Source organism: Narcine bancroftii, chromosome 7 (assembly GCF_036971445.1).
Source record: "Narcine bancroftii isolate sNarBan1 chromosome 7, sNarBan1.hap1, whole genome shotgun sequence".
Taxonomy (NCBI): domain Eukaryota; kingdom Metazoa; phylum Chordata; class Chondrichthyes; order Torpediniformes; family Narcinidae; genus Narcine; species Narcine bancroftii.
In genome coordinates this window covers 192,125,004-192,152,824 of record NC_091475.1, presented here as the reverse complement: position 1 = coordinate 192,152,824, position 27,821 = coordinate 192,125,004, and the positions used below count along the sequence as shown (strand labels likewise).

The 27,821-nt window shown below is 39.1% G+C and overlaps 2 protein-coding genes across 7 annotated transcripts in view; one reads left to right on the top strand and one right to left on the bottom strand.

Annotated features, from left to right (window-relative positions):
• Positions 1-378: 378 nt before the first annotated feature.
• Positions 379-26,198, top strand: ucp2 (uncoupling protein 2). Of its 4 annotated transcripts, XM_069891817.1 has the most exons (9): positions 380-490; positions 863-1,023; positions 5,715-5,808; positions 15,689-15,908; positions 18,895-19,102; positions 20,155-20,352; positions 21,311-21,412; positions 22,644-22,824; positions 23,972-26,198. In XM_069891817.1, exons 4-9 carry the CDS (start codon positions 15,783-15,785, stop codon positions 24,066-24,068), a joined length of 912 nt encoding a protein of 303 aa, XP_069747918.1. In that variant the 5' UTR covers positions 380-490; positions 863-1,023; positions 5,715-5,808; positions 15,689-15,782; the 3' UTR covers positions 24,069-26,198. The 4 variants fall into 4 exon arrangements, with proteins under 4 accessions (XP_069747920.1, XP_069747918.1, XP_069747917.1 ...); XM_069891816.1 differs by lacking the exon at positions 5,715-5,808; XM_069891819.1 differs by lacking the exons at positions 5,715-5,808; positions 23,972-26,198 and having other exon boundaries at positions 379-490; positions 22,644-22,828.
• Positions 24,496-27,821, bottom strand: part of dnajb13 (DnaJ heat shock protein family (Hsp40) member B13) — a 61,330-nt gene continuing 58,004 nt past the window's right edge. For all 3 annotated transcript variants that reach the window (XM_069891811.1, XM_069891812.1, XM_069891813.1), the window contains 2 exons: positions 26,048-26,124; positions 24,496-25,056 (listed from right to left, as the gene is read on the bottom strand). In XM_069891811.1, the coding sequence (XP_069747912.1) occupies positions 24,903-25,056; positions 26,048-26,124 (231 nt within the window). In that variant the 3' untranslated portion in view covers positions 24,496-24,902. The remainder of the gene's footprint in view (positions 25,057-26,047; positions 26,125-27,821) is intronic.

Sequence of the window (27,821 nt, the reverse complement as noted above, 5' to 3'; positions counted from 1 at the left end):
TGAAAGTTAGCCCTCCCTGATGCACCCAGAGCTGCTGAACGTTGACTTTAGGCGTCCAGCATTTGTGGTTCATGCTCTCATCCACTTTTCCACCATTTCCCTGTTTACTCCCAGCACCATGGCAGTGACTCACGACTTCTGTGTAAAGAGAATGAGATACTTGCAAGGCACAGAGCGCAATAATAATAAAAAAGCAATTTGCAAACACAGCCTAAAGTGCAGTGATAAAGGGAAGGCATAAAGCCTGACCACAATCATGCAGGAGGAGCGTTCCAATCCCATGACTGAGCGCCGGTGATGTTCGCGCTGACGCCGAGCCGGGGAGGGGACGGGACGGGAGGGGAGGGGCATGATGTCTTTAAAGAGCTGTGGGCTGGGGAGGGGGAAGCGTTCGCTTGTGTTTCAGTGTCGGGATTGCGCAGCGTCCGAATAGGAAGAGCGGCTGCCAGCGCGTTGATCCGTGAAGGAAAAGGACTCCCTTCAGTAGCAGGTAACGTTCTCATTCAGGGCAGTTCATTGTAAAGGCTGCAGATGCCTTTATATTTGGTCTCTAAAGTACCCTGTTTCTGCTTGAATGGTTTAGAAGAATATTTCAGGCTGCCAGTCCTGTTGAGTTTCTCCAGAGTTACTCATTGAATTAAATTAACTCATTAAATTCTCCAGAGTTACTCATTGAATAAAATTAACTCATTAAATTCTCCAGACTTTCCTATTTAGGGTTTTGTTGTTGTTAAGTCCAACTTCAAACAACTTCTGGGAATAGCTTTTAAAGTTCTCTTTAATTGCCTTGATAGTTTTTGAAGGAGAAGCATCCGAATGATTCAGGGATGTTTTTAACGTGGGCTAAATCTTCTCGTTTCAGAGCCAGTATTATGATCGTTTGGCTTTCGAATTCCGAACTTTCTATGGAAGAACGACAGAGCCAAGCCCTAGTTAAAAAGAGCTACAACCAGCGGGATACTTTTAGAGAACCTTTTTGGGCTCTCTTGTAACTTGCCCTGGACACACTGCATCCGACCAAAGGTAACCAACCTCGCCGTCTGCCAGGTCTCTTCCCCATTTCTAAATCGACCTTTTGGATGATCTATGTTTGCCTTGTCTCGGGCCTCTTTATTTCCTCAAAATGAATCCTGCTTTTCACACTGATCGTGGATGTTCCTGTTCATGGGAACAAAGATGATTTTACCAGTGAGTCTATTTCAGATTCACTCCTATTTATTGTCCGATAATAAAACCATTCTAATATTACCCAAAATTGCCAGTAAGGCACCCCTGACAGTCAGAAAGAGAGTCAAGTGTCTTGACTGATATGCCTCTAGTGCATCCAGAGCCACACAAGGTTTAAGTTCAAACCTGAGCCCAGATCCAAGCCTCTGACATGATGAGGAAGCCTTCAGTCCCCAGGGCTCTTCAGGAACCTGCCTTTCAGAATTTGAATTTATTGTCATGAATAAGTCATGGAATTCATTGTTTATCAGCAATCCTATTATGCAAATGTTCCATCTTGTGACTTTACATTTTTTTAAAAGTTTTGCAGGAAGGTTCATTGGTTATTCAGGAATCTGATGGCAGCAGGGAAGAACCTGTTCTTGAGTGCTCGTCTTTAGGCTCCTGTACCTTTTTCCTGATGGTAGCAGAGTGAAGAGGGGGTGGCTTGGGTGGTGGGGGTCTTTGAGCAATAGAGGCTGCTTTTTTTTTAAAGACACTGCCTCATGTGGATGTCCTCAATAGAGTGAAGTCATACCCATGATGTCACAGGCCGAGTTAACAACCCTCTGGAGTTTATTCTTGTCCTGATAGTTGGTGCCTCCATATCGGGCAGTGATGTAACCAGCCAGAATGTTCTCCATAGTACCCCTGTAGAAGTTTACAAGAGTCTTCGATGACCTAACGAATCTCCTCAAACCCCTCACAAAGAATAGTCACTGGTAAGTCGCCTTTGTGATTGCATCAATATTGGTGGCTCCGGATTCAATTCTGGCCAGAAGTGGGCAAGCACAGCAAACTTTCATTGCTAAGTAATTCCAGAATTTAAACTCTCCATAATGTCCAAGCCTGAGAATGTTATGCTGGTTTAAAAATTCTGATGAGCAATTTTGCATTGGGTCTTCAATGGGTCTTTATATTTGCCTTTTATTGACAGTTGCTTTGCTCTTGATTGAGCACTTTAACGGTAGAGTAATTTAGTTCTTGTCCTCCTGCCTTTAAACTTAACAAGCAACTCAATTTGGTTGTAGCAAGTCTGAGTGCCTATTGGGAAAACAAGAGAGACACTTCAAATGTAGCTCTTTTATGCAGAAACTAGGAAAAGTTGGGGTAAGGAAAGGGGATGATGATTTAGGAGAGAAGCTAGAGATTTAGCAGTGTAAATGGGAAGAATTCCTCTAATGAACAGATGTAGAACCATTGTAGAAAATTTGATGCCTGAAGAAGCCATTCAGCTTTGTCTCAGTGTTAGCTATCCCACCTCCCACCATCCAGTCCAGAGCCTTACACACCAACTTAAGTATACATTGAAGTACTGTTTAAATGTACAGTGCATTATCTTGAATTCCATGTGCTCTAACCTTATTAACCAACCTTATGAACAAAACTGCGAGTAAAAGCCTTCAGAAAAGTAATTAAATATACCACATTCACTAATTCCACTTTATTTTGCTAGATCCATCCCCAAAGAATTGCAGCAGATTATCTGTTTTATCCCATTATCACCTAAATGTTCTGTTAGCACACCTTCATTTTATTATACATAATCCTACCATGATATGTAAAAGCAAAGGGCTGTTGATGTTCCAAGCCTAACCCCTGCAGGGATGCCGGTGATGGGGGGAAAATGCCTGAATAAGGTGGTCTACTTTTGGGCAGTGAGTTTCAAACTCCTCCCAAACCCTGGTGAAATATGGTTTTCTTTCCACTGTAATCTTTTCATCGATTACTTTAAAAGTGCCCCCAACTTTTTGTTTTTGACCCTTTTGCTGAGGGTCACAGCTTTGTTATGCCGCCCCCCCACCCCCCGATCAGTCCTCTGCCTTCCTGTCCTCAAGAAATGAACCTAGATTGTCTAGCCTTTCATCTCAGCAACTATTCTCCACTCTTGTCAATGTCTGCTACATCTTGTGCAATTTGTATTTCTGATAAAGTGGTGACCAGATTGGGTATATTTGACCTGTAGACTAATTGGCTCTGATTTGTTGCAGCAACTTTTACACTGGCTATGCATTCCCTCTGCTCATTTACTCCAGCGAGTTTTACACTGGCTATGCATTCCCTCTGCTCATTTACTCCAGCGAGTTTTACACTGGCTATGCATTCCCTCTGCTCATTTTCTCCAGCGAGTTTTACACTGGCTTTGCATTCCCTCTGCTCATTTACTCCAGCGAGTTTTACACTGGCTTTGCATTCCCTCTGCTCATTTACTCCAGCGAGTTTTACACTGGCTTTGCATTCCCTCTGCTCATTTACTCCAGCGAGTTTTACACTGGCTTTGCATTCCCTCTGCTCATTTACTCCAGCAAGTTTTACACTGGCTTTGCATTCCCTCTGCTCATTTACTCCAGCGAGTTTTACACTGGCTTTGCATTCCCTCTGCTCATTTACTCCAGCGAGTTTTACACTGGCTTTGCATTCCCTCTGCTCATTTACTCCAGCGAGTTTTACACTGGCTTTGCATTCCCTCTGCTCATTTACTCCAGCGAGTTTTACACTGGCTTTGCATTCCCTCTGCTCATTTACTCCAGCGAGTTTTACACTGGCTTTGCATTCCCTCTGCTCATTTACTCCAGCGAGTTTTACACTGGCTTTGCATTCCCTCTGCTCATTTACTCCAGCGAGTTTTACACTGGCTTTGCATTCCCTCTGCTCATTTACTCCAGCGAGTTTTACACTGGCTCTGCATTCCCTCTGCTCATTTACTCCAGCGAGTTTTACACTGGCTTTGCATTCCCTCTGCTCATTTACTCCAGCGAGTTTTACACTGGCTTTGCATTCCCTCTGCTCATTTACTCCAGCGAGTTTTACACTGGCTTTGCATTCCCTCTGCTCATTTACTCCAGCGAGTTTTACACTGGCTTTGCATTCCCTCTGCTCATTTACTCCAGCGAGTTTTACACTGGCTTTGCATTCCCTCTGCTCATTTACTCCAGCGAGTTTTACACTGGCTCTGCATTCCCTCTGCTCATTTACTCCAGCGAGTTTTACACTGGCTTTGCATTCCCTCTGCTCATTTACTCCAGCGAGTTTTACACTGGCTTTGCATTCCCTCTGCTCATTTACTCCAGCGAGTTTTACACTGGCTTTGCATTCCCTCTGCTCATTTACTCCAGCGAGTTTTACACTGGCTTTGCATTCCCTCTGCTCATTTACTCCAGCGAGTTTTACACTGGCTTTGCATTCCCTCCGCTCATTTACTCCAGCGAGTAACTGCCGTTTATTGTGTGCCTTTCCTTGCCCTCTGCGTTTTCTGGATTAAATTTGTTTTGCTATCTTTCTGACTACACCATCTATAGCTTGCTGCATATGAAAGTTTTCCTCCCCATTGTTGACCAAAGCAGTTATTGTGATGTATATATATTTCTGTTGTGCTCCCTACCTTGAAATGAATTGGTTGAAGGAATTAAGGGTGCAGGGATGAATGCAAGTGAAACTGGTGGTAATGGCAGAAACTCTTGTTACAGGTAACAAAAGGAGCAGTATGTTGACAGGTACTGAAGTGATAAGTGAGACTAGTCTCGGCAACTGTGAGGTGATGGGATGAATAATGCTGCTGTTAATATTTCAAATTTGTTTCAACTGGGTTTGCCTTGTCTTTTTTTGGACATTTCAAAAGAAGCCAAATTTTGAAACCAATATTTTTTTTAATTAAAATTACCCCATGGTTAAAGAAAAATAATTTAAAGTACAAATTCTTGAGCCAGTTGTTACTGTTAGACTGAAGTTTGGGTAACATCTGCTTTGGCCAATTAATCCAACTAGACAAATGAGTGCCTCCACTTCTGTCAAAGAATATTTAAGACTGAGATGACAACTAGAACTGCACACAATGCACCAACTCTAATACTCAAATGTCCTATCCGATGAAGAAAAGTGTGCTAAATGCCGGCCCACCACTTTTGGAGAACTGTTTCTCTGGGAGGTGGTGGAAAGCCCTTGGTGGTTGATATTTGGAAGTTGCTGCCAGAGGAGGTGGTGGAATCTGAGATGATCACTGTTTCAGACTTCTTAGACGGGCATTTGAATAGACCAAGCATGGGGTGAGAGAGTCCTAATACAGGCAAATGGGGTAAGTGAAAAGCCCAGCATCGACATGGTGGGCTGAAGGGTTTTAGTGATCCAGACAGGACTAGAGTTGTTGGAATTGTATGTAATCCAGAACACTGGAACGACTTGGTTGGTCGAGCAGCACCTGGGGAGGCAAAAAGTGCAAGTCATTGTTTTGGGTGGAGACCCTGCATCAGGCCTGTTTGTGTTGTCTGCTTGCATACAAATAACAGCTTGAAGACACAAAAATTATTCCAAAAACCATGGTCAATGTTTGGTATTTTTAGCTGCTATGTGCTCTTTGCTCATCAACCCACTCTGAGAATTGAATGACGTGTTTTTGGTCATGTGCGTTTTTATAAAGGGTCACCACACTTTTAAAGATGCTGTAAAAGTGGGTTTTGGTGGTTGACAACAGATGAATCTCAGATTATTGTGATGTTTGCTTTTTTTTTTAGTTGCAGACTCAGAGATTTCCCTAAGCTATGCTAGTTTGCAAGTTGGTATCTGCAAGAGGGAGAGGAAATGGCCATATGGACTTTAAGGAACATTGTAAGCTGAATGTTTTTTCTAATGCTATTTGAGAAGCAGCCCTAACCATGCATGTTGTGAAGTGCTGAATGGGCTTTGAACCACTTGCAGTTGTTTTCTCCCCTAAGTAATTTGTGGAACACTCCACAGATATACAGTGTTCTCTTTAATGGTTGTTGGTTGTCTTGGTTGTTTTTTGGTTCATCCCTGGCTTCAAAGGTTCCCTGACAAAAGTGAAGGCAGCTATTTGTCTTTTATTGGTTTTATTGGGCAGAGCAGATGTTACTTGAGTTTCAGTCTCAGATAGCAACAGACTCCTCCAATTGTGTTGCAGCCCTTGGATGACACTTTGTTTCCTCCTTTCTCAACAACAGTCTGATTATACAAGATGCTTCAGAGCAGGCAGAACCAGAGGGTGTTGTGGAGCTAGCTCCTTTTGAATTTCTGCTTTGAATAGTGGGTGTTGTCTGAAGCTACATGTGATTGGGGGATGTGAAATCAAAACACCATGGGAAGGTACTGCAGGCTGATTGATGTTGGTGGATACCATCAAGCAGCTGAAGTTGCAGATTAAATTGAAGTGGGATGAAGTAAAATATTAGTGGATAAATGGGATGGAAAAATAGAACAGTACTGCACAAGAATGGGCCATTCTATAATGTCTGCAGTAAACATGATGCTGAAAGAAAGGAAATAATCCATATCCCTGTATATTTGTGTATTGATACGGCGTTAAACTAAATAATCCATAATCCCTGTAGATGCACCGTCACCTCTACCCATGGTGAAGTGTTGTACTTCTCCCTCTTGAAGTTGGGGGGGGGGGGAGGGGTGGGAGGTGAAGGGAAAGAGGGCAATCTGCCCTGCACACTTAACATTCCTCCTCACTTGAAATGCATGTCCTTTGGTATATGACATTTCTGCAATGCAGGGCAGCTGACCTATACCTCTCATAATTTTATAAACGTGTAGGGTACCCTGACAGATCTCTGGAAAATCACTCCTCTGCCCGAGATGGCAGAGTTGTGAATGCAGCAGTTCAGACAAATAGACTGTCTAGCTATCGACACATCAAAGGAGCCATCCCAGTCATGTTCATTTCTTCCCCACCACACCCACACCCCCCCCCCCATTAACTGTACTTTTTTTCTTGTAACACTACTGTTTATTATTGCACAGCCTTCTGTACTTGTGTATGGGTTGACTAGCCTGGATAGCATGCATAACAAAGCTTTGTGGTGCATCTCAGTAGATGTGGCAATAAAAAAAATAGTTGACTAATATCTGCATTTAGCTTGTACCATCTAATCCAGGCAGCATTCCTGGTGAATCTCTTCGGTACCCTTTCTAACGTCTCCATGCCCTTGTCATAGTGGGGTTATAATATGAATGTTTGCTCCATGACGCTGCTGTAAACACTGAATTTCATGACTTGTTCATGACAATAAATTCTGATTGTATATATTTTAAAATGCTTGCATGTCACAATTGTACACTGGTGACATGGGCCTATTTTCTCTTTGTCCACGTTGGCAATTAATTCTCCCTTGCACTCAGAAAAGTACCCTGGATTCTACTAAATAGAATAATACCTAGTGTCGCTGAGAATATGCTCCCAGAATCACAGTGCGGCTTTCGCGCAAACAGAGGAACTACTGACATGGTCTTTGCCCTCAGACAGCTCCAAGAAAAGTGCAGAGAACAAAACAAAGGACTCTACATCACCTTTGTTGACCTCACCAAAGCCTTCGACACCGTGAGCAGGAAAGGGCTTTGGCAAATACTAGAGCGCATTGGATGTCCCCCAAAGTTCCTCAACATGATTATCCAACTGCACGAAAACCAACAAGGTCGGGTCAGATACAGCAATGAGCTCTCTGAACCCTTCTCCATTAACAATGGCGTGAAGCAAGGCTGTGTTCTCGCACCAACCCTCTTTTCAATCTTCTTCAGCATGATGCTGAACCAAGCCATGAAAGACCTCAACAATGAAGATGCTGTTTACATCCGGTACCACACGGATGGCAGTCTCTTCAATCTGAGGCACCTGCAAGCTCACACCAAGACACAAGAGAAACTTGTCCGTGAACTACTCTTTGCAGACGATGCCGCTTTAGTTGCCCATTCAGAGCCAGTTCTTCAGCGCTTGACGTCCTGCTTTGCGGAAGCTGCCAAAATATTTGGCCTGGAAGTCAGCCTGAAGAAAACTGAGGTCCTCCATCAGCCAGCTCCCCACCATGACTACCAGCCCCCCCACATCTCCATCGGGCACACAAAACTCAAAACGGTCAACCAGTTTACCTATCTCGGCTGCATCAGATGCAAGGATTGACAATGAGATAGACAACAGACTCGCCAAGGCAAATAGCGCCTTTGGAAGACTACACAAAAGAGTCTGGAAAAACAACCAACTGAAAAACCTCACAAAGATAAGCGTATACAGAGCCGTTGTCATACCCACACTCCTGTTCGGCTCTGAATCGGGTCCTCTACCAGCATCACCTACGGCTCCTAGAACGCTTCCACCAGCGTTGTCTCCGCTCCATCCTCAACATCCATTGGAGCGCTTTCATCCCTAACGTCGAAGTACTCGAGATGGCAGAGATCGACAGCATCGAGTCCACGCTGCTGAAGATCCAGCTGCGCTGGGTGGGTCACATCTCCAGAATGGAGGACCATCGCCTTCCCAAGATCGTGTTATATGGCGAGCTCTCCACTGGCCACCGTGACAGAGGTGCACCAAAGAAAAGGTACAAGGACTGCCTAAAGAAATCTCTTGGTGCCTGCCACATTGACCACCGCCAGTGGACTGATATCGCCTCAAACCGTGCATCTTGGCGCCTCACAGTTTGGCGGGCAGCAACCTCCTTTGAAGAAGACCGCAGAGCCCACCTCACTGACAAAAGGCAAAGGAGGAAAAACCCAACCCCAACCAACCAATTTTCCCCTGCAGCCGCTGCAACCGTGTCTGCCTGTCCCGCATCAGACTTGTCAGCCACAAACGAGCCTGCAACTGATGTGGACTTTTACCCCCTCCATAAATCTTCGTCCGCGAAGCCAAGCCAAAGAAAAGAAAACCCTGGAGCCTACTTATAAAGTATTGCTGGAAATTTGTACTTTTATAATTGATAGGCTGAATAATCTGTTTCTGCTTTTGTCTTGTGGTCTTAATCTCTTTAAAGTTTGGAAATGAGATGCATTTTCAAGAGGCAGAAAAAAATGAAACTCATTTTCTCCCCGACTCTGCTCCAGACCTGCATTAAGTGAAATGTATATTTATTCTACAATCCCCTGATCTTGTACAACTCCATCTTTCCGATTCAAAGCTTTTGCATAGCTTTTGAGTACAGTTCACTATGCCCGTCTCCTGATTTGAAAGGGAACAAAACATTAAAGTTAGATTTTGTGTTGACAACCTTGAACTTGGTGGATTGCCTCTATTTTAAAGATCTTGTATGTTTTTTTGATCTTTTTGCTTGGTCAATTCTACACAGACTGTTCTGGAATTTGCAACAAGTGTTGCCTTATCCTGAATATTTGTGGCATTTTGTTTTGATATTTAAATCTTGGTAAAATCAATAAAGACGGACTCTGTTTGTTCCTCCTGTCACTGTGACGCTTGTGGAGTTTGAACCCAATTCTTGTGCAATGGCAGCACGTGTACAAGAAATATTTTGTCCTGGTTGCTTTTCCTTTTTTACTCTTGATCCATCACATTTGATTAATTTGTAATACATTTACATGAAATGGTTTGATTGCTAATTAATAATTGGGTAGCTTGTAGAGCTGGTACCTTGCAGCTCAGTGACCTGGGTTCCATCCTGACCTCTGATGTGGCTTGTTCTTCCTGTAACATGCATATGCACTTGGGACATTGGTAGAGTAACTGGTCTCTAAGTTGCCCCTATCGGGTGAGTGAGTGCTGGAAACTGTAGAGAGCTAAGGGGAATAAAATGGGATTGATGCCGATGATTCTTGGTGTGTTGAACTGAGGGTAGGTTTCTGAGCTCTGACTCCTGGCTAAGATCAGATACTGAAGCTGGTGTTGCTGTTAATAAACAATTGCTAAGCTTGATTTAATTTTTTTAAACTTTGGTCTAGGTACAGAAAGTAAGCACTTGGTCTTCATCAAATTTGACAACTTTTCAAACAGCAATGATAAATTATTTGGGTTTTTTTTTGGTGATCCCAGATGAGGCTTGTTTTTATAAAACTGGTTTTGATGCTTCTGTGGAAGATATTCCTGTGCAGATCATATTTTGATCTTAAAACCTACCCCAGGGAAACTTTGTGTGCAAAACAAATTAACATTTCCTGTGGGAACAGGAAATTTAAATTAATAAGGTATTGTCTTCTACACAGCTAGATGAAATAACAAACTTGGTGGATTTGAGGCAGGTTTAAGCCAGATCTCTGTTGCACCTGCTCCCAAAACTGGGTCAGGCAATGTTACAGTGGCTTCGATCGGGCCTGGGGTTTGGATCCCACAATGTCTGTAAGGAGTTTGTACATTCTCCTGTGTCTGCATGGGTTTTCTTCCTCCCCCCCCCCCCCCCGGGTGCTCTGGTTTCCTCCTACAGTTCACTAGGGGTTGGTAGGTCAATTGGGTATAATTGGGCAACGCTGGCTCGTAGACCAAAATGACCTGCTAACATGGTGAATGACTAAAATTTCTAAAGATTGGTCCCAGCAGTGTAGCCCTTTTGGGTAAATGTAGCACAGAGCCATAGTAATTAAGAATGTTCACATGATGGTTTCCTATGAATAAGATGCATTCTTTCAGAAAACTAAACGAGGTGTTTATTTTTGTAAGATTGCACATAAAACTAACCTCAAAAGCTGCAGCTGGAAATCCAGAATAAAAATGAGAATCTGGAAGTGCTCAAAGACCCTTCATCAAAGCCACGTAGGTAGGTGAGGAGAAACTGCAGGGTAGAAATGGAGGCACAGTGAGTGGTGGAATGCCTCCGGGAATTTTAAAAGCAAGGCAACTGGGTATGAGTTATAAACGAGGATCATCTTTCCAATGAATGAATGAATGCAATTAAAATGAGAATATGAACAAGAGAATATAGGAGCTGTGAAATATGGAACTGGAAAATGAGCCTGGCAGGGTTTACTACTTCCAGGGAGGGAAATGAAAATGAGCCAGTATCACAGACCTAAAGTTCTAGGATTGGTTAAGAGCTGCAGTGTACACAGGTGGAAGACTAGGTGCTCCTGAAGCTTGCATCAGGCCACATTGTAACAGAGCAGAAGATCTTCTCACAGTAGGAAATGCAGATTGGGTGATCTTATGCACTGCACAATGTTTAGTTCACAAGGCTCACTGAGCTTCCTGATGCCTGCATTCTACAAATTCTCCATTTTCCACTCCCACTCTGACCTATTGACTACCCTGTACTCTTGCAATGTGCATGAAAGATCCAAAATGGCAGACTTCCTTGATGAAACTAATGAGGCATGACTTTTGGGGAAAATGGGCAGATTTATAAAATTCAATATTTTCTATGCTAGTTGTTTTTTTAAAAATTTATTTAAATATTTTATCACGGGAATAAAAAGAAAAATTACATTTAAAGAAAAGATATAAAATAATTACAATACAACATTAATAACCTAACTTAATTCAACCTAGCCCCCCAACATATACAAGAACTAAAAAATCTATATTTAAAAAAAAACCACCCTTCCTTCCCCCAAAATAAAGAGTGAATAATTAGTAAAATTAACAATATTATGAATTTTAAAAAAACACACAAAGAAAAAAAAATGACAAATAAAAATAATAAAGATTTATCAGATCTAAAATATCACATCTAGGAACATACTTAAATCAAACTTAATTGCATATACTTAACAAATGGAGTCCACTTCAACTTATAAAAAGACATCTTATCTTGAATTGAAAAAGATATCCTTTCCATAATTAAACAAGACTTCATCTCTAAATACCACCTATCCAAAGTTAATATATTTCTGTCTTTCCAAGTAGACGCTATACATTTCTTGGCCACTGCTAAAGCTAAATGGATAAAAGAAATCTGATAATCATTTAATCCTAAATCAATTAATGATTGCATATTCCCTAATAAAAATATATCAGGATCTAATACAACACAAATATTATATAATCTATTAAATATAGATTGAATACCTTTCCAAAACTGTTGCAATCGGTCACAGGACCAGACAGTATGTGTATATATTTATATATATATAAAAAAGTACTAGCTGTCTGGTCACAACGAAAACAACAGTCTGACTTACTAAGACCAAATTTTTTAAATTTTTCTGGTGTTAAATATAATTGATGTATAAAAATTATAATTAATCATCACTAATCTAGCATTAATCAATTTCCGAATACTGTTTTGACAAATTTCCTTCCAAGCTTCTTCAGCTATTGTAGAATCTAAATCTTTTTCCCATTTCAACTTATCTTTATCCCAATCTTTCTTACTTTCATTTTCTTGTAAAATACAATACAAATCAGATATATACCCCTTTTCTGGTATTGAAAGTGCATATTTCTCAAAACTAGTTTCGGGCAATAAAGTCATTTGCTGACCACATATCTGTTTTACAAATGATCTTAACTGATAATACACAAATACAGAATTTCCACTAATACCAAATTTCTTTTGTAATTCCTCAAAAGAACAAAAATGTCCTTCAAAAAAAAACAATCAGATAAGTTTTTTATTCCTATCCTTTCCCATTGTTTCAAAGTGATATTGGAGACCGTAAAAGGAACAAGTTGATTATTATATAATGGCAATCGCCCAGACCATTTATTTTTAAGCCCCATTTTATCAAGTTTACTCATCCATAGATTCAATAAATGTTTCAATATTAGTACATCATAAGTTCGTAACAAATTTTTATTCCATCGAAATAAAAATTCATGTGGAAATTTTTCTAAAATAACTGCCAGTCCTATCTTTGCCCAACTGGGCAGATCCTCCATATTCATTAATGCACTAAGAAATTTAAATTGAGCTGCCTCATAATAATATTGAAAATTGGGTAATCTCAAACCTCCAAATTGAAAGTCCCACATCAACTTTTTCATTGCTACCCTCAGAAATTTTCCCTTCCATAAAATTCTCTAACTGCTTTGTATAAATCCTTAAAAAAAACTTAAAAAAATAAAATAAAATAAGGAATTGATTGAAATAAATATTGCATCTGAGGAAAAACATTCATTTTTATAGTATTAATCCTCCCCAAATATTCATTTTTATAGTATTAATCCTCCCCAATAAACCTAAAGGTAAGTCCTTCCACCTAATCAAATCTAGTTTAATCTTTTTTTATTAAAGGAAGATAATTAATTGAATATAGATCTTGATATTCTGTATTGACATTAATTCCCAAATATTTAATTTGTTTTGTCCACTTCAATTTCGTAATATTTTTATAAATCGAATAATCATCTTTACAAATTGAAAAAATTTCACTTTTAGCCCAATTTACCTTATAACCTGATAATTGACCATAATTTTCTAAAGATTCTTGTATTGCTGGTAAAGAAATATCAGGGTCTACCAGGTATAATAAAACATCATCTGCAAATAAATTAATCTTGTATTCCTCATTCAAAACTCTCATACCCTTAACATTTTCATTTTGACGTATTAACTGTGCCAAAGGTTCAATAACTAAAGCAAATAAAGCAGGTGACAATGGACATCCTTGTCTAGTAAACCTTGTTAAATCAAAAGATTCTGAAATCTGTCCATTAGTAGCAACTCTAGCCTTCGGACTATTATATAAAGCCTTTATCAATCCAATAAACGAAGAACCAAAACAAAATTTTTCAAGTACTTTAAATAAAAACTTCCATTCCACTCTATCAAAAGCCTTTTCTGCATCTAATGAGACCACTATTGGATAATTCATTTGAGATTTAAATTTATTTATCAAAGTAATTAGTTGCAAAATATTATCAGACGCATATCTTTTTTATATTATTTTAGGTAAATATTGAGCCAATCTATTAGCCATAACTTTAGCTACAAATTTATAATCTACATTTAACAACGATATTGGTCGATAAGAAGAAACCTGTAAAGGATCTTTATTTTTTTTGGTATAACTGTAATTATTGCATTAGAACAAGATTCAGGTAATTGAAAAGTTTTATAAATTTGCTGTATTACATTCTTATAAATAGAAGATATATCAACATAAAAAGTTTTATAAAATTCTATAGAGAACCTGTCTTCACCGGGTGCCTTTCCATTTGGCATATCTCTTATAGCCATTTCAATTTCATTCTCTGTATATTTAATTTAAAAAAAAAATAAAAAAAAAATTATCCAACTCTTGTCTATCTTCTTGATTCAACTGTGGCAAATTAATATTTTTCAAAAAAGAATCTATTGCATCTTCACTTACATCCTTAAACTCTGATGTATATAATTTTTTATATTCCTCATTAATTTCTTTTTGTCTAAAAGTAATACCTGATTTTTTTTTTCTAATTGCTGGTATAATCCTAGATAATTGTTCATTTTTTTAACTGCCATGATAAAACTTTGAGCTTTCTCACCCCATTCATAAAACTTGTGTTTAGTTCAATTCATTAAACGGGTTCTTTTGCATTTCAGTAGCATTTTTTGAAATTCTTTTTCACTAACAGTTATCTTTTTCAATAAATCTTCAATCTCTCTAATTCTCTCTTTCTTTACTTTAGATGCGTAGCTAATAATTTGACCTCGTAATAAAAAAAAAGCTTTAATTGCGTCCCGTAAAACAAAATGACTAGAAACAGAGTTAACATTATTACTAATAAAATCCTCAATTTGTTTTTTTTTAAATAACTAATAAATTCTGGTTTTTGTAATAACATGTTAAATCTCCATCTTGGGGTTCTCTGAACATCTTGTGAACTCTGATATTCTAATAATAATAATGAATGATCTGAGACCAGCCTTATAATCCTATGCTAGCTGTTTTAATAAAAGTAGCAACTTCTGTCCTTGAATTTTAGCCTAGTAGGTACCTAGTCATTCCAGTTCTTCTAAAATAGATGACCATGGATAATTTTCTCTTCTTCCAATAATTGATTTTTTTTTTAAACTACTCTAAGCCCAGTAAAGTTTAGTCACTAATAAAAGTGCACCCACTATTTGTGGGCAGCAGAATCTTTCCAGGGAGAGGGGGAAAGAGGAGATATCACCTGCATTCACTGTTATGCCCCTGATTGTCAGCTCCAAATTCCAAGTGGGACTTGTATTTGGGACGATGATTGAAATATTGGGTATATTTAAAGCAGGGGTTTATGGGTTCTTGATTAGTAAGCGTGTCAAAGGTTGTGAAGAGAAGCCATGATTTGAATAGCCAAGTGGACTCTCTGGGCTGAATGGACTAATTCTGCTTATGAATCTTGTGGTCTGAAGCATTAAATGGCAGAGTCAGGGCGGCACGGTTGGTGGAGTGGTTAGCGCAATGCCCTTACAGCACCAGCACCCTGGGTTTGAATCTCACACTGTCTGCAAGGAGATTATATATTCTCCGATTTCCTCCCACCCTTCAAAAGGTGCTAGGGTTGTAGTTCAATTGGGTGGCATTGGCGTGGGCTGAAATGGCCTGTTACTGTGCTGTATGTCTAAATTTAAGCTTTTTTAAACATAGCAGTTGGCACAATACTGTTATAGCATGCGTGACCAGGGCTCAAATCCAGCACTATATGCTTTCCCAGTGTCTGAGTTTCCTCCAGGTCATCCGGTTCCTCCTTCTGTTCAAAACTTGCTGGGGGCTGCAGGTCATTTAGCTGTAATTGGGTGGCATTGTTGCGGTGCTGTATGTTAATATTTAAAGATAGTTTCAACTTTGCATCAAATGCAGTGATGTTGAATACCACGTTTAACAGTTGGAAAACTTTGTTCCACAGCCTCGGGCAGAGTCCATTTGTCTTGTCCATCACTCTTCCTCTCCTGCAAGACACAGGATTTTTATCACCTTGTTGATAATCCTAATTTCACAAAATGGTTGGATTCAAGCCTACAGACGTTCCTCCGACAGCCACTGTGAAGTTTATTGGTGCAGGAACAGCTGCCTGCATAGCTGATTTGTTTACCTTCCCTTTGGACACTGCTAAAGTCAGATTACAGGTAATATCCTGGTATTATTCTTGTGTAAGTAAATGGGACAGAATATAAATTGGCATGCCATCTGACATGGTGAAATGCATTTTGAAGTGATTGTCTTTTCCTGTTTCAACTATCAGTCAATATTAACCATTTTAATTGTACTAAAAAATTCTTTTTGCTGTATTTATTAAATCACACTTTAAGCACTCAACTTTGGGTCAGATTGAGAGAGAGTAGTGTTTGTCATTTAGTATTTGGTTTCAATTCTTCTTCATTTTCCTCACTTCAGTGCTGTATGCTGCTTCCAAGATTTCTGTGAACTGAAGCTGATTTACAGGGGAAATGTGAAGTTGTTTGACTTATCCAAGGTCAATTCAACTTTAATTATGTGAAAATCAGTTCACACTATATACAATGGACAGAAGGCACTGAAATTCTGGCTGCAGTTGAATCAGTTTTATAAAGAAAAAGCAATTATAGTAAATTAAGATAATAAATGCATAAGATAGATGATAAATATTCACAAACATCCTAATGTGAAAAAGTGACTTGCTGATGGAACAGTTATGCATCAAGTCATGTCTCAAGTAGAGGTTCAAATGTCAGATAGCTGTTGGGGGGGAAAAACTTGTTCCTGGTTTCCATTACTTTGGAACCTTTTGCCCAAATGCAGCAATGAGGTGGCAAGGGTGTTGGCTGCCTTCTTGAGGCAGCGCCTCACATTCATGAATGCAGATCATTGAAGTAATCCAGTTCCTCACCAAAATACACTAGGAGAATGGCCTTGCGGTTTTTTTTAATATGATATCTATTACATAGTTATAGATGTGGGAGGGCAGATGGAGTTCAATCTGGACAAATGTGAGGTGTTGCACTTTAGGAGGTCAAGTGTAAGGGAAATTTATACAATTAATGACAGGTCTTGTGAAAGCACTGAAAGGCCAAGTGACCCTGGTGTTCCAGGTCCATGACTCATTGAAAGTGTGGCATCTGTATAAATGCTGGTTAAACTGCACATGGAATACTGTGTGCTATTTTGGCCAAGCCATTTCAGAAAGGATGTTGAGGCTTTGGAAAGGGTGCAAAAGAGATTTGCCAGGATGTTGCTTGGTTTCGTGAGGAGAGATTAGATACATTTGGATTGAGGCTGAGAGAAGTCTTGACAGAAGTTTACGAAATGAGGTATTGATAAGGGAAGAATCTTTGTTCCCCAGGGCAAAACCACCATGTAGTGGAGAATGTGTGATTTAAGGTGAAGTGGAGGATGTGCATGGAAGATGCACAGGTCAAATATTTTAGTGGTTGGTACCTGGAACAGGCTGCAAGTATTGGTGGAACCAGATATAATAGTAGTATTTACGAGGCTTCTAGATAAACATGGATATGAAAGGGATGGAGGGATATTTGTTAGTGCAAGCAGTAGATTGATATGGACATAGTTTTCAGTGGGCAGAAGGGCCTGTACTGTTCTAAAGCTGCAATGGGAACCGGTTGGAAGCCAATAGTTCTTTCAGGCCACTAAGCTTCACGTTGAGACCCTGGAAACGTGCTTCACTTTGTCTTGGAAGCCACTTCTTGAAAGCAAATATTGATTATAATTCATTATTCTTCGGTGGACCATCATTCCTTGAGGAAAGTGTTTTGAAGCTAATCCCCAGATCTATGGTCATGTTTGACTGGGCAACTGTGACTCTTGCCTTTCTGTGTGCTTCAGAGATGAGTACTTGCAACAGCAGGTACTGAAGCACTAGAATGGTGAAACCAATCTGATCTCTGCAAAATCCTCCCAAACAATTGGATAAACTAGCTGCAGCATCCTTTCCCAAACCTCCATTTTCAGCATGAAGGCTTTGATTGCATAGTGGGCTCTGGGCAGGCTACATCATGCTGGCACATTGAGCTCCATGAGAAGATTCTCATGTGACTGAAGGAAAGGATTCCAGGATTTAAAAGAATTGTAACATCCCCATGGGCTCTTGGGAATCCCTGGCCCAAGGCCAGAAAAATGGTTCTGGAGTTCCATTTACAGGCTTTGATCCTGCTCTCTGTGTGGTACATTCTCCAGGTGGGTTTCAGTGGGGACTCTACTTACCTCATGCACATCAAAGCCTTGGTTAGCAGGTTGATTGGCAACTGTAAATGAATGAACACCAGCTTTTAAACTATCCACTAGATCAGCCATTCTCCACCTTTTTTAGCTACTGCCCACTTGAGCATCTGCTCAAAGTTTATGGATCCCCTTCCCTGTGAGGCAGTCATTTAGTTGCTTTCTTCCATACTTCTCTCCTGCTGACAGCACAAAAAGCCCAAGATATTTTTATTTCAGCCCAGGGCCCCCATTGAGAATGGCTACACGAGGCCATCACTGGCAAAATTTTTTAGTCCCATGTTGGCCATTTCAATCACTTTAGCTTGTTGAACTGGAATGAGAGCAAGTTGTCCTCCATTTGAAGACCATACCCAAGCCAGAAACACTATCTTGTCTTTACCGTGCGAGCATGATTTGAACAAAGGTGACTTGACTTGAGAACATTAAAACAGGTAGCCCACACCATGATAGAACTAAGTTGAATCATGGAAACATTTAAGGGTATTTTTCCCCTGTTTGCAGTTGTAAGACCAAATTTGAGTTTAACATCCTTTCACTACTACATTTGCTCTATAAATTAAAAACAAATTTCTACCTCTGCTATGCTGACCATTTGTTGTCTGTTACAACTAACAGCTTAAATCTGTCCAGTAACTTTATGGATTGGTGTTTATTCTACATTGCACACTTTAAAATTTGTGAACATAAGTAATAAATGATAAACTGCTTCTCATCAAACCTCTACTTACTATATTTCTATATGTAATTTTTTTCTAAAATAACAGTTTACAAGCTGGAATTGCCCTTTGATGACCAAGTGCTGAATCTGGAATGACTAAGTATTAGACTAAACTACATGTGAGTTGGGCTAAGCCCAAATCACAATATGGATGTTCATCCAATTTTTATCCTGCACAGATTCAAGGGGAATCAAAGTCTGCTGCAGAGATGACTACATCAAAGTATAGAGGTGTCTTTGGCACTATGGCCACAATGGTTAGGAATGAGGGACCTAGAAGCCTCTACAGTGGACTAGTAGCTGGTCTCCAACGTCAGATGAGCTTTGCTTCTGTACGCATTGGACTCTATGATTCTGTGAAACAATTCTACACCAAAGGGTCTGAACGTAAGTATAATATGTGCATAGGTGCTATAGTGATGTCTAGCCGTGCATCTGCAGATGCTGGGGTCAAGTGAATAAACGAGTGTGCAGAGAAACATGGCATATATAGGAAGCAAAAGATAACCAACACTTTGGGCCTGAGCCTTTTGTTAAGCTATGAAGAAGGGCTCAGGCCAGAAAAGTTGGTTATGAACATTAGTAAATTTGGAGGGGACTCTCCAACTGAATGGCATTAACCTAGACTTGTCTGGTTTCTGCTAGCCTCTGTTCCCATTCCCTTTGTCTTTTCTCCAGCTCTCCACCCCCTTCCCTCTTCATTCACAGGGCCATATCTCCTCCCCCTGTTTGGTGAGCCATCTCTCCCTTCTCCATCTATTACCTCCTACCTGTGGAATGGTTCTCCCACCCTGCCATTTTATTCAGGCACTCCTATTTTGTCATACCTTGAAATGCTCAATCCCAAAATGTTGGTTATGTACTTTCACCATTGCTATACAAAGTACCTGCTGAGTTTCTCCAGCATTGTGTTTGAACTTCAACCATGGTGACTGGAGACTTGTGTTTTACTACCCCACCCCCACCTCCCTCCAATGTTGATTACCCTTTACTTCCTATAGATGCTCCATGACCAACTGATGTCCTCCAGTTTATTTGTGTATGATCTAGTTGTAGAATAATGCTCAGTTCCAAATCGGGGAAAATTGGTTGCTGAGCAGACTAGCGTATTTTTCATTCTCATTGCTGGTTTCAGATTGCTGTTTTTTATTGATGTGGACCATTTGTGCTGTGAATCTTTTGAGTGAGAGAGAGATTCAGGCAGATTCATACATTAGGGTGACAAATGGTTGTGAAGGATAGCAACCCACTGGCACATGCAATTTATAAAAAAAAAAAAAATCACAGCAATTGGTAGCATTGATTAAATAATTTGGTTCTTGATATTTAAAATTTGGGCAAAGTGGGGAAAAATTAAGTCTTTTGACCTATAATTCATAAAACACAGTACAGATTCTTGCTTGTATGTCCATAATTTTATAAGTGGTTAATTTCTTTAGATGTTGGCATTGGTAGCAGACTGCTTGCTGGCTGCACCACTGGAGCCATGGCTGTAACATTTGCCCAACCGACTGATGTAGTGAAAGTAAGGTTTCAAGCTCAAGCAAATAAACCTGGTCCAAGCAGAAGATACAATGGCACCATTGAAGCCTATAAAACCATTGCTAAGGAGGAAGGTATTCGGGGACTATGGAAAGGTTTGTATCTTTACTCTTGGAATTGTATTTTATTGTGATTTTTCATCTTTCCATAAATTAGTAGGTTACAGGCATGGCAAGAAAAAATGAAATCTCAGGAGAGTGGAAGATTACTCTATTTTGACTCCTCCTTCAAAGGATTCTTCTGGTTAGGAAGCCTGTGAAAAGTAGTGCCACAGGGACAGTGCGGGTTCCACTGTTTGCCATCGATATTTTTTGACTGAATGCTTTGCTTAAATGGCAGTATAGTCTTGAAAAATTTGATTACACCTGGTTTTCATTAAGAAATCTTCTAGTGATCTTGATTCTTTTATAGCAATTGAATTTCAGTTAAAAGCATGATATTAGAGGATCTCCTGCTTTTAATTAATTGGCACAAGTTGCTCAAAGTAATAAAACGCAGATAAAGGTTCATGCAATAGTTTGTATAAATCTAAGGAGTCAGCTACTGCTACCTTGCAGTGAGAATCACATTTCTAACAAAAGCTTTGGGTCCTGCTCAAGGCTACAGTTCCATTTGTTTCTATAAACTGCTCATTGCATAATTCTGTATCAACTTCAGAATTTGCTTTAAAGTTGTGAATACTTTCGAGAACAACGTCCATTAGCATTCTTTCATTGGAAGTCACGTCTCAGAGCTTGTACATCATTACATAACTGATTTCTATCTCAGTTGCTTATATTTGGGTACAGATTGGGAACTCTTTAATAGACTATCACTGAGTTGATATTACATTTTGTATACTTAATTTTAGGGGAAGTAAAATTATTTTTCCATTTTAGACATGATCAAATGTATAATCGCATTTGAGCTTCAGAGCTGACTTCCCTTTTTTTGTCAGCATCAAGAAATGGATCTAAACTTTCCTGTTAATATGGGATAGATGTGCCAAGGGAGAGGGAAACTATGTGAATAACACTATGGATTATTTAATAAAGACTAATTTTTTTTCTTTAGGTACCCTACCAAATATTGCCCGTAATGCCATTGTGAACTGCACAGAGCTTGTGACTTACGATCTGATCAAAGATTTCTTGCTTAAGAATGGTCTCATGACTGGTAAGTTTTGGGTGATAGTTGAATGATTTGTACATGAGAGTTAAACCATGACTGCATTTTCAATTTGAGTCAATTGTGAAATTTATTGACGTAAAGTGTTTGCTCAGTTCCTCAATCTGGGGAGGTGAGGTTACAAGATTGCACTGTTTGCATTCTCTTTAGTGCATGTAATTTGCATTGAAGTGATCTTCTGAAGTTTACATGAAAATCCTTGTAAAAGATTATTTCTCTTGTTGAAATTGTTTGGTATTTGTACATTACCAAATCGTTCCTGTTGAGATGCATCTTAAAATAAACATTTGAGTAGTTGGCCTTTGGAGGTATAATGAAAATTAGTTAAATAGACATTGTAGTAATCTGGGTTTCTGTTGGTTTGTTCCATTCTCTCCACCCTTGCAAGTTTGTGATCATGATTTGTCCCTTTGATCCTGACAGCAACAAGATTCATCTTCATCCACACCACAGTCCTGCTGGCACAACTCAAATACCCATCACCATGCTACTTCATCCCAACTCAAAACCTCTTGCTCACATTCTCTACAATGTACATGTTTAGTTTTTAAAAACATAACCAAATGAAAAGGTGCTGGTGCAACCAATTTCCAGAATAACTATTAAAGCTCCTGAAAAAGGTCATGATTGTCACTTACAATCTACTATTGTTTTAATCCGGTTTTAAAACTTGTTTTGGGAAGTTTGTTGACATGACTGAGACTAGATCTAGGGGACAAAGCCAGAGGATGCAGTCTGGTTACAGGGCCTTCTGGCTCAGTTTTGCACCACCCAAATACACTCATGTGGGAGGAAACTGGATCACCTGGAGGAAACTTGTAGAGAGAGCCAAATTTGAACCAGGGTCACTGGTGCTGTAATTGTTCTCCCCACAAGGAGAGTAGATCTTCCCCCCACCCCCCACCCCGAGAGGTGAATTTGGAATTCACTCCTGTGGGGGGGGAGAGGAGAAACTGTAAAGTTTGCCTCATTGAACATAGTTACAACAGACATTTTGCATAGTAAAAAAAATTGAGGCTTATGGGATAAAGTGTGTGGGGGTGGGTGGTAAGTGTGCTGAGTTCCTCTGATCCACCATGATATTAAATGGTGCTGCAGGTTTTACAGGCTAATTGGCTAGCTTCTGCTCTTGTTCTAATGTTCCTGTAAGCTAAGGTTCAAACAATTCGGGTTGTCCAAAATTACTGAGAGAATCAATGCTTTAATGTCTTGCTTGCAGATAACCTTCCATGTCACTTCTCTTCTGCTATTGGTGCTGGATTCTGCACAACTGTTATTGCTTCGCCTGTTGATGTAGTGAAGACAAGATACATGAACTCTGTCCCTGGCCAATACAAGAGTGCCCTAAACTGTGCAGTGACCATGTTTGCAAAAGAAGGTGTTACAGCTTTCTACAAAGGGTGAGTGCTTCTCTTGGGTAGCATGTCATTTCCCCCCCCACCACCTCAGAACTTCATATCAATGTACCTATATGTTAAATCATAATTGTATCTGGCTTGACAACTTTCATTTACTTGGGTCCTTTTTTTAAAATAAAAATCCCCTCTTGCCTAAACCATGCCCTCTAGTTTAGGCTCCAACTTTGGGAGAGGTGGGGTGGAGGGGGGAGAGATGGACAGAGACTCTGGCTATTCAGCTTCTCTGTGCCCCTCATATTTTCTATACATACTGTATGGTTGTGCTCGTACATTCTTGGGAGGGGGGGGGGGGAGAAACAAATTAAAGTCTCTTGTAACTTGAGTCCTTCAATCCAACTAACATTGCAAATCTTATTTGCATACTTTAACTTAATGGCATATCTCCTAATAGCTGGGAAACTATTGCATACAATACTCGGTCTCACCAATGTTTTGTACGGGTGAAAGCTGACACTCCACTTCTTCTATTCACTGCCCTGACTGATGAAGCTGATGTTTTTGCATGCTTGCCTTCATCCTGTCTGAGTGTCAGGGATTAATTTAAGGACTCTTGTGCACTTTTTTCTCTCTTGAATTGCAGTCAGTTGTTTATATTTGTTTGTTTACATGTGTACAGTTTTTTGCACTAAATCTGCCTGGCCTGCAGGGAAAAGAATCTCAGGATTGTATGTAATGTCATGTATGTACTCAGACAATAAATCTGAAACCTAATCTGAAAATATGATCCAATTTAGGATTTTTAGTGCAAATAGTCTATTGTGCAGCTGCTGTGAAGAGAAACTGAAAGGACACAGTTTTTCTTGTAAAACCATGACTGGGGAGGGTCATGCAAGTGAAATGAAAACTTGAGTATGAAGGCTGCTGTTGAGCAGCTAAATAATTGCTGAGCCAATGGAATCTTTTTGGAGAGCAAAACTAACTTAAATTTCATTGTGCAACTCTACTTTTGGTTTGTACTTGTGTAACTACTTCTCATTTAAGGCTGGAAAATTTCATGACCTCATCGGTTTAAAACTGAAATCTTCAAACTCATCAGATTTAATGTTGAAATGTGACATTTTTATAATTTGCTATGTAAAGTGATAAACTGTTCAAATGTGCTTGTTTGTCCATGCTTATAATATTCCAGGTTTATGCCATCATTTCTACGCCTGGGGTCATGGAACATCGTGATGTTTATTACCTATGAACAGCTGAAGAGAGCCATGATGATTGCCAGAGTTTAAGAATCATCTCTAACCAGTGGTGCTGTGTTTCTCGAGCTCACCGGAGTGCTGCTCCAGCACCTCCTTATCACCATTTTTGGTGAGCTGTGGCATCTTTTTTTTAAAAAAAAAAGCACTGCACCCCTATCTGTAACACAAACATAATGCATAGTTTTAAAAATAATTTCAAGCAAAAGCTAAGGTTCTATTGTGTGGTCTTTCTTTCTGATTTCCACCTTGTCGTTGGGCACTGTATCCCACTGCCTCGAGTAGCTACTAAAGATTTTTTTACCAGGGACCATATATACTATGGAATTGTTTTAACTTTTTTCTCCAATGAAAGTTAGAAATTTAATAATGAGAATCTATTTATTATAAAGCTATTTTTAGTTAAAAATCAAGTAGCAATAGGAACATTTTCAGACAAGATTTACAATCTAGTCAGGAATCACATTATAGATTTTATTAAATTATGCATTTTTTTAAACCTTGAAATGTCTAAATGTGTTTCAAATTAATAAACTCTTTAATTCTAGTGTTGGTGTATTTTGTTAGAGGGATGAGATCTTTCTCCACATTAAGACATAGTATCTGATGAAATATTCACTCCTCTTGACCAGTGAATTTATTTGAACTCCTGGAGTATGAAACCTGCTTTCCAGTCCTATACAATTTGACATAATTACTTGTCAGAAATGTTTTGAGTATAAATGAGTTTTTCTTTGGAAATTTTTTAACTTGTAAATACATGCTTTAGTGGTATAATTGTAATATTTGTATATTAATACACAAGAATTGGTAAAGGTTTTCTTCCAATCTTGACATGCCATTGACTTTCTTGTTGCAGTGTTGACTTTAACCATTTAATGCTTGATTTATCAGTTTCTTCTTTGCTGGTGTGAGTTTATCTGGGAATCTGATGTCAAACTGGATGACCAGATTTCCTTTTTGTACTGGATCCTTGGATAAAGGCATTCCTTCTCCTGCAACCACCTTAGTGTATTTAGGACTAAGAAAGGAGGGGGGGGGGAAATGGGGGGAGAAGTTGAAAGCATAGTACATTTTCTATAATATCAATTAAAGAGTCCACAGTTCTCTACATAACTTGCTTGTAGTACTAAATGTTACCTTAACAGGGTGTTATTTTTTTTTTTAAAAAGGGCTAACTTTTTAGACTAGTGATTGAGATGGACAAATAATCTGAAATGCAATTCAACCTAGATTATGTTTGATTTGAATGTGACGAGAATGGATCCAGTCAGATTAAGATGGAAGGAATAATTGAAAGAAAATCAGAACAATGGGAGGGGACATTCTCACAAGAAGGAAAGTGAACTGAAACTAGGCCTCCATGGATTCCAATGGAGAAATAGAAAAAAGGATGAAGCATGTCATAAACTAAGGGTGAATGTGGCAAAAGGGGAAGTGAAGACTGGCTATGAGAAAATGATGACATTTACTGTCACGTTGATCATGCAGTAAAATGTGGTGGGGGTCAATGAATAATGTTTCTGGAACATCTGAACTTGGTGGCCGAGAAGATAGTAATCATGGAAAAAATATTTTAAAAAAGCATTTGAATATGTTTGAGAGCATTAGCTTTGTAATAAACAGTTCGTATTTGACTAAATATGAAGTAACATGCAAGGTCAATAGAATGGAGTAGATATTTAATAGATGAATTTTGAGATTATTTCACAAAAGGCCAGTTATTGAAATTGAGCCCTGTTAAAAATCAATGAGCAATTAGCAAAGAGCAAGTTGGGGTAAATGTTTGGTCTCATACTGGAGTATTTGATGATGTTTCCTAAGGTTTGAGTTAACTTGTATTGATGTACATAATTGACTTGCAAATTGAAATACAGAACAAAATTTCAAAATTTGTTAAAGGATACACAATTTTGGGATGGGGGGGTTGTAAACCATGTAGATGGTACCAAGCAATTGCACAATAAACTGACATTTTAAAAAGGCAGATAAATAACAAACCAAATACTTACTGAACAATGTCATTGATTGGGATGCTGAGAAATCTGTCATCCAGTGTCTCAATTTCCACAGTATAACCTGTTAAGGCCTTAAAAAAAAATCAAAATTTACTGTAAATTATTAAAATGTATGATTGTACACAACCTAAAATTGTGAACACTATGCAGTATTCAAAGAGTGTGATTTATTAGCAAGTTGATTTGTATTTTAACGCTGGAGCAAGTTCCATAGATCCTATCCTCCAGTTCCACAGTCCAATCTTTGCATGCATGCCCCATCAAATAATTGACAGGGTATTAGGCTGTTTTGCAGCTGAATTTGAAACTTTTCTTATGTGACATCTAAACATTGTTAATAGTATTGCAGGATAAGAATTGGGGAGCTATGATAATTTGCTCTCTATGTGCCTCAAGAGATAAGGATAAAATCAGTTTAGAAAACATAATTTCCTTTGGACTTTGAGATAAAATTGTCTTGCTTTGATATCTCCCTGCTGCAAAAGACTATTTTAAAAATGGGACAAAATTCTGGCCATTTCAAAAAGTATTTCAGCAGATAAGAATTTCAATTCTAGTTTTATATTTAACTGTTATGGCTATAGTTCTGACAGTCTGCCTGCTTTCACAAGAGTTTTTGATAAGATATCTTGCCTTAATTAGAACCCAAATATATCAATGACTCAGCAGCTGAGGAGGCAATACTGCATGTTGGGAGTTACTCTGGCACTAATGCACTAATCCACATTGAATAATATTTGCCCCACTGAGGGTGCAGTAACAGAGTAATCCCAGTAATGTATTCTGAGATCTGAAGATGGAGCTCACAAGGGCAGCCAGTTAGGGAATTAAAATGCCTGTATTAATAATCATTGTGACTCTTCACACATTAGAGTGCTATAAAAGAAATCCATCAATTTCACAAATACCTGTCAGGGAAGGAAATCTGTTGTATTCCCTGCTCTGGTCTCAATGTGGATTGAGAACCATCAATAATTCCTAACTGACTGCTGGAGTAGCAATGGAAATACACCATTGCCTGATTAAGTCATTATTTGTTTCTTTCTGTGGTATGGACCAGTCTATTTTGTTTGGGGCTCTTTTAACCATACATATTTTTGTTGCCACCATAAAACTTGTGTATCATTCTCTCAATGTCTTCAAGTGCTGAATAAAAGTGCTGCAGCCCACAGCACTGCATACTTTGTCTCCAGCTTAGATGTGCAACCATTAATCTCTGTCTTTGGTCTTGTGAATGCAACCAATTTGCCACCTGACGCATTAAATGCCTGCTTTTTTTTCCATAAAAGACTAGCTCTCCTTTTCTGGGTTTGATATCAACCACTTCAATTCCACACCCCACTCCCATACTGACGTATCTGTCCATGATGTCAGGTAATGTCCCACCAAGACTATCTGTAAATTGGAGGAGCAGCACTTAATTTTCCATCTGGGCACTCTCCAACCGGATGTCATTAACATAGACTTCTCCAGTTTCTGCTGGCCTACTTGCCATTCTCCTTCCTCTGTCTTTACTCCAGTTCTCCATCCCCTTCCCTCTCTTTTCCAAAACTATCCCACCCACTTTGCCTACCTTCCTGTCCTGATACACTGTGTATCCACATATTTAGTTCCCAGCTATGATCGTGCAGTCACAGCTCAGTGATGACCACAATATCACCCCTGAAAACTTCTAGCTGTGCTACTAGATCATAATAATATGATAATAGGTTTATTTAATGAATACATATTTAATAATATCATTTTAATTAGTTTAAGTAAATATTTT

What these genes read in the sequence shown, in the direction of transcription:
- ucp2 (XM_069891816.1), top strand. Translation starts at nt 15,783, where the DNA reads ATGGTTGGATTCAAGCCTACAGACGTTCCTCCGACAGCCACTGTGAAG. An exon ending in TATTCGGGGACTATGGAAAG is followed by an intron (nt 20,353 to 21,310) that starts GTTTGTATCTTT and finishes TTTTTTCTTTAG; the next exon opens with GTACCCTACCAAATATTGCC. An exon ending in GTTACAGCTTTCTACAAAGG is followed by an intron (nt 22,825 to 23,971) that starts GTGAGTGCTTCT and finishes ATAATATTCCAG; the next exon opens with GTTTATGCCATCATTTCTAC.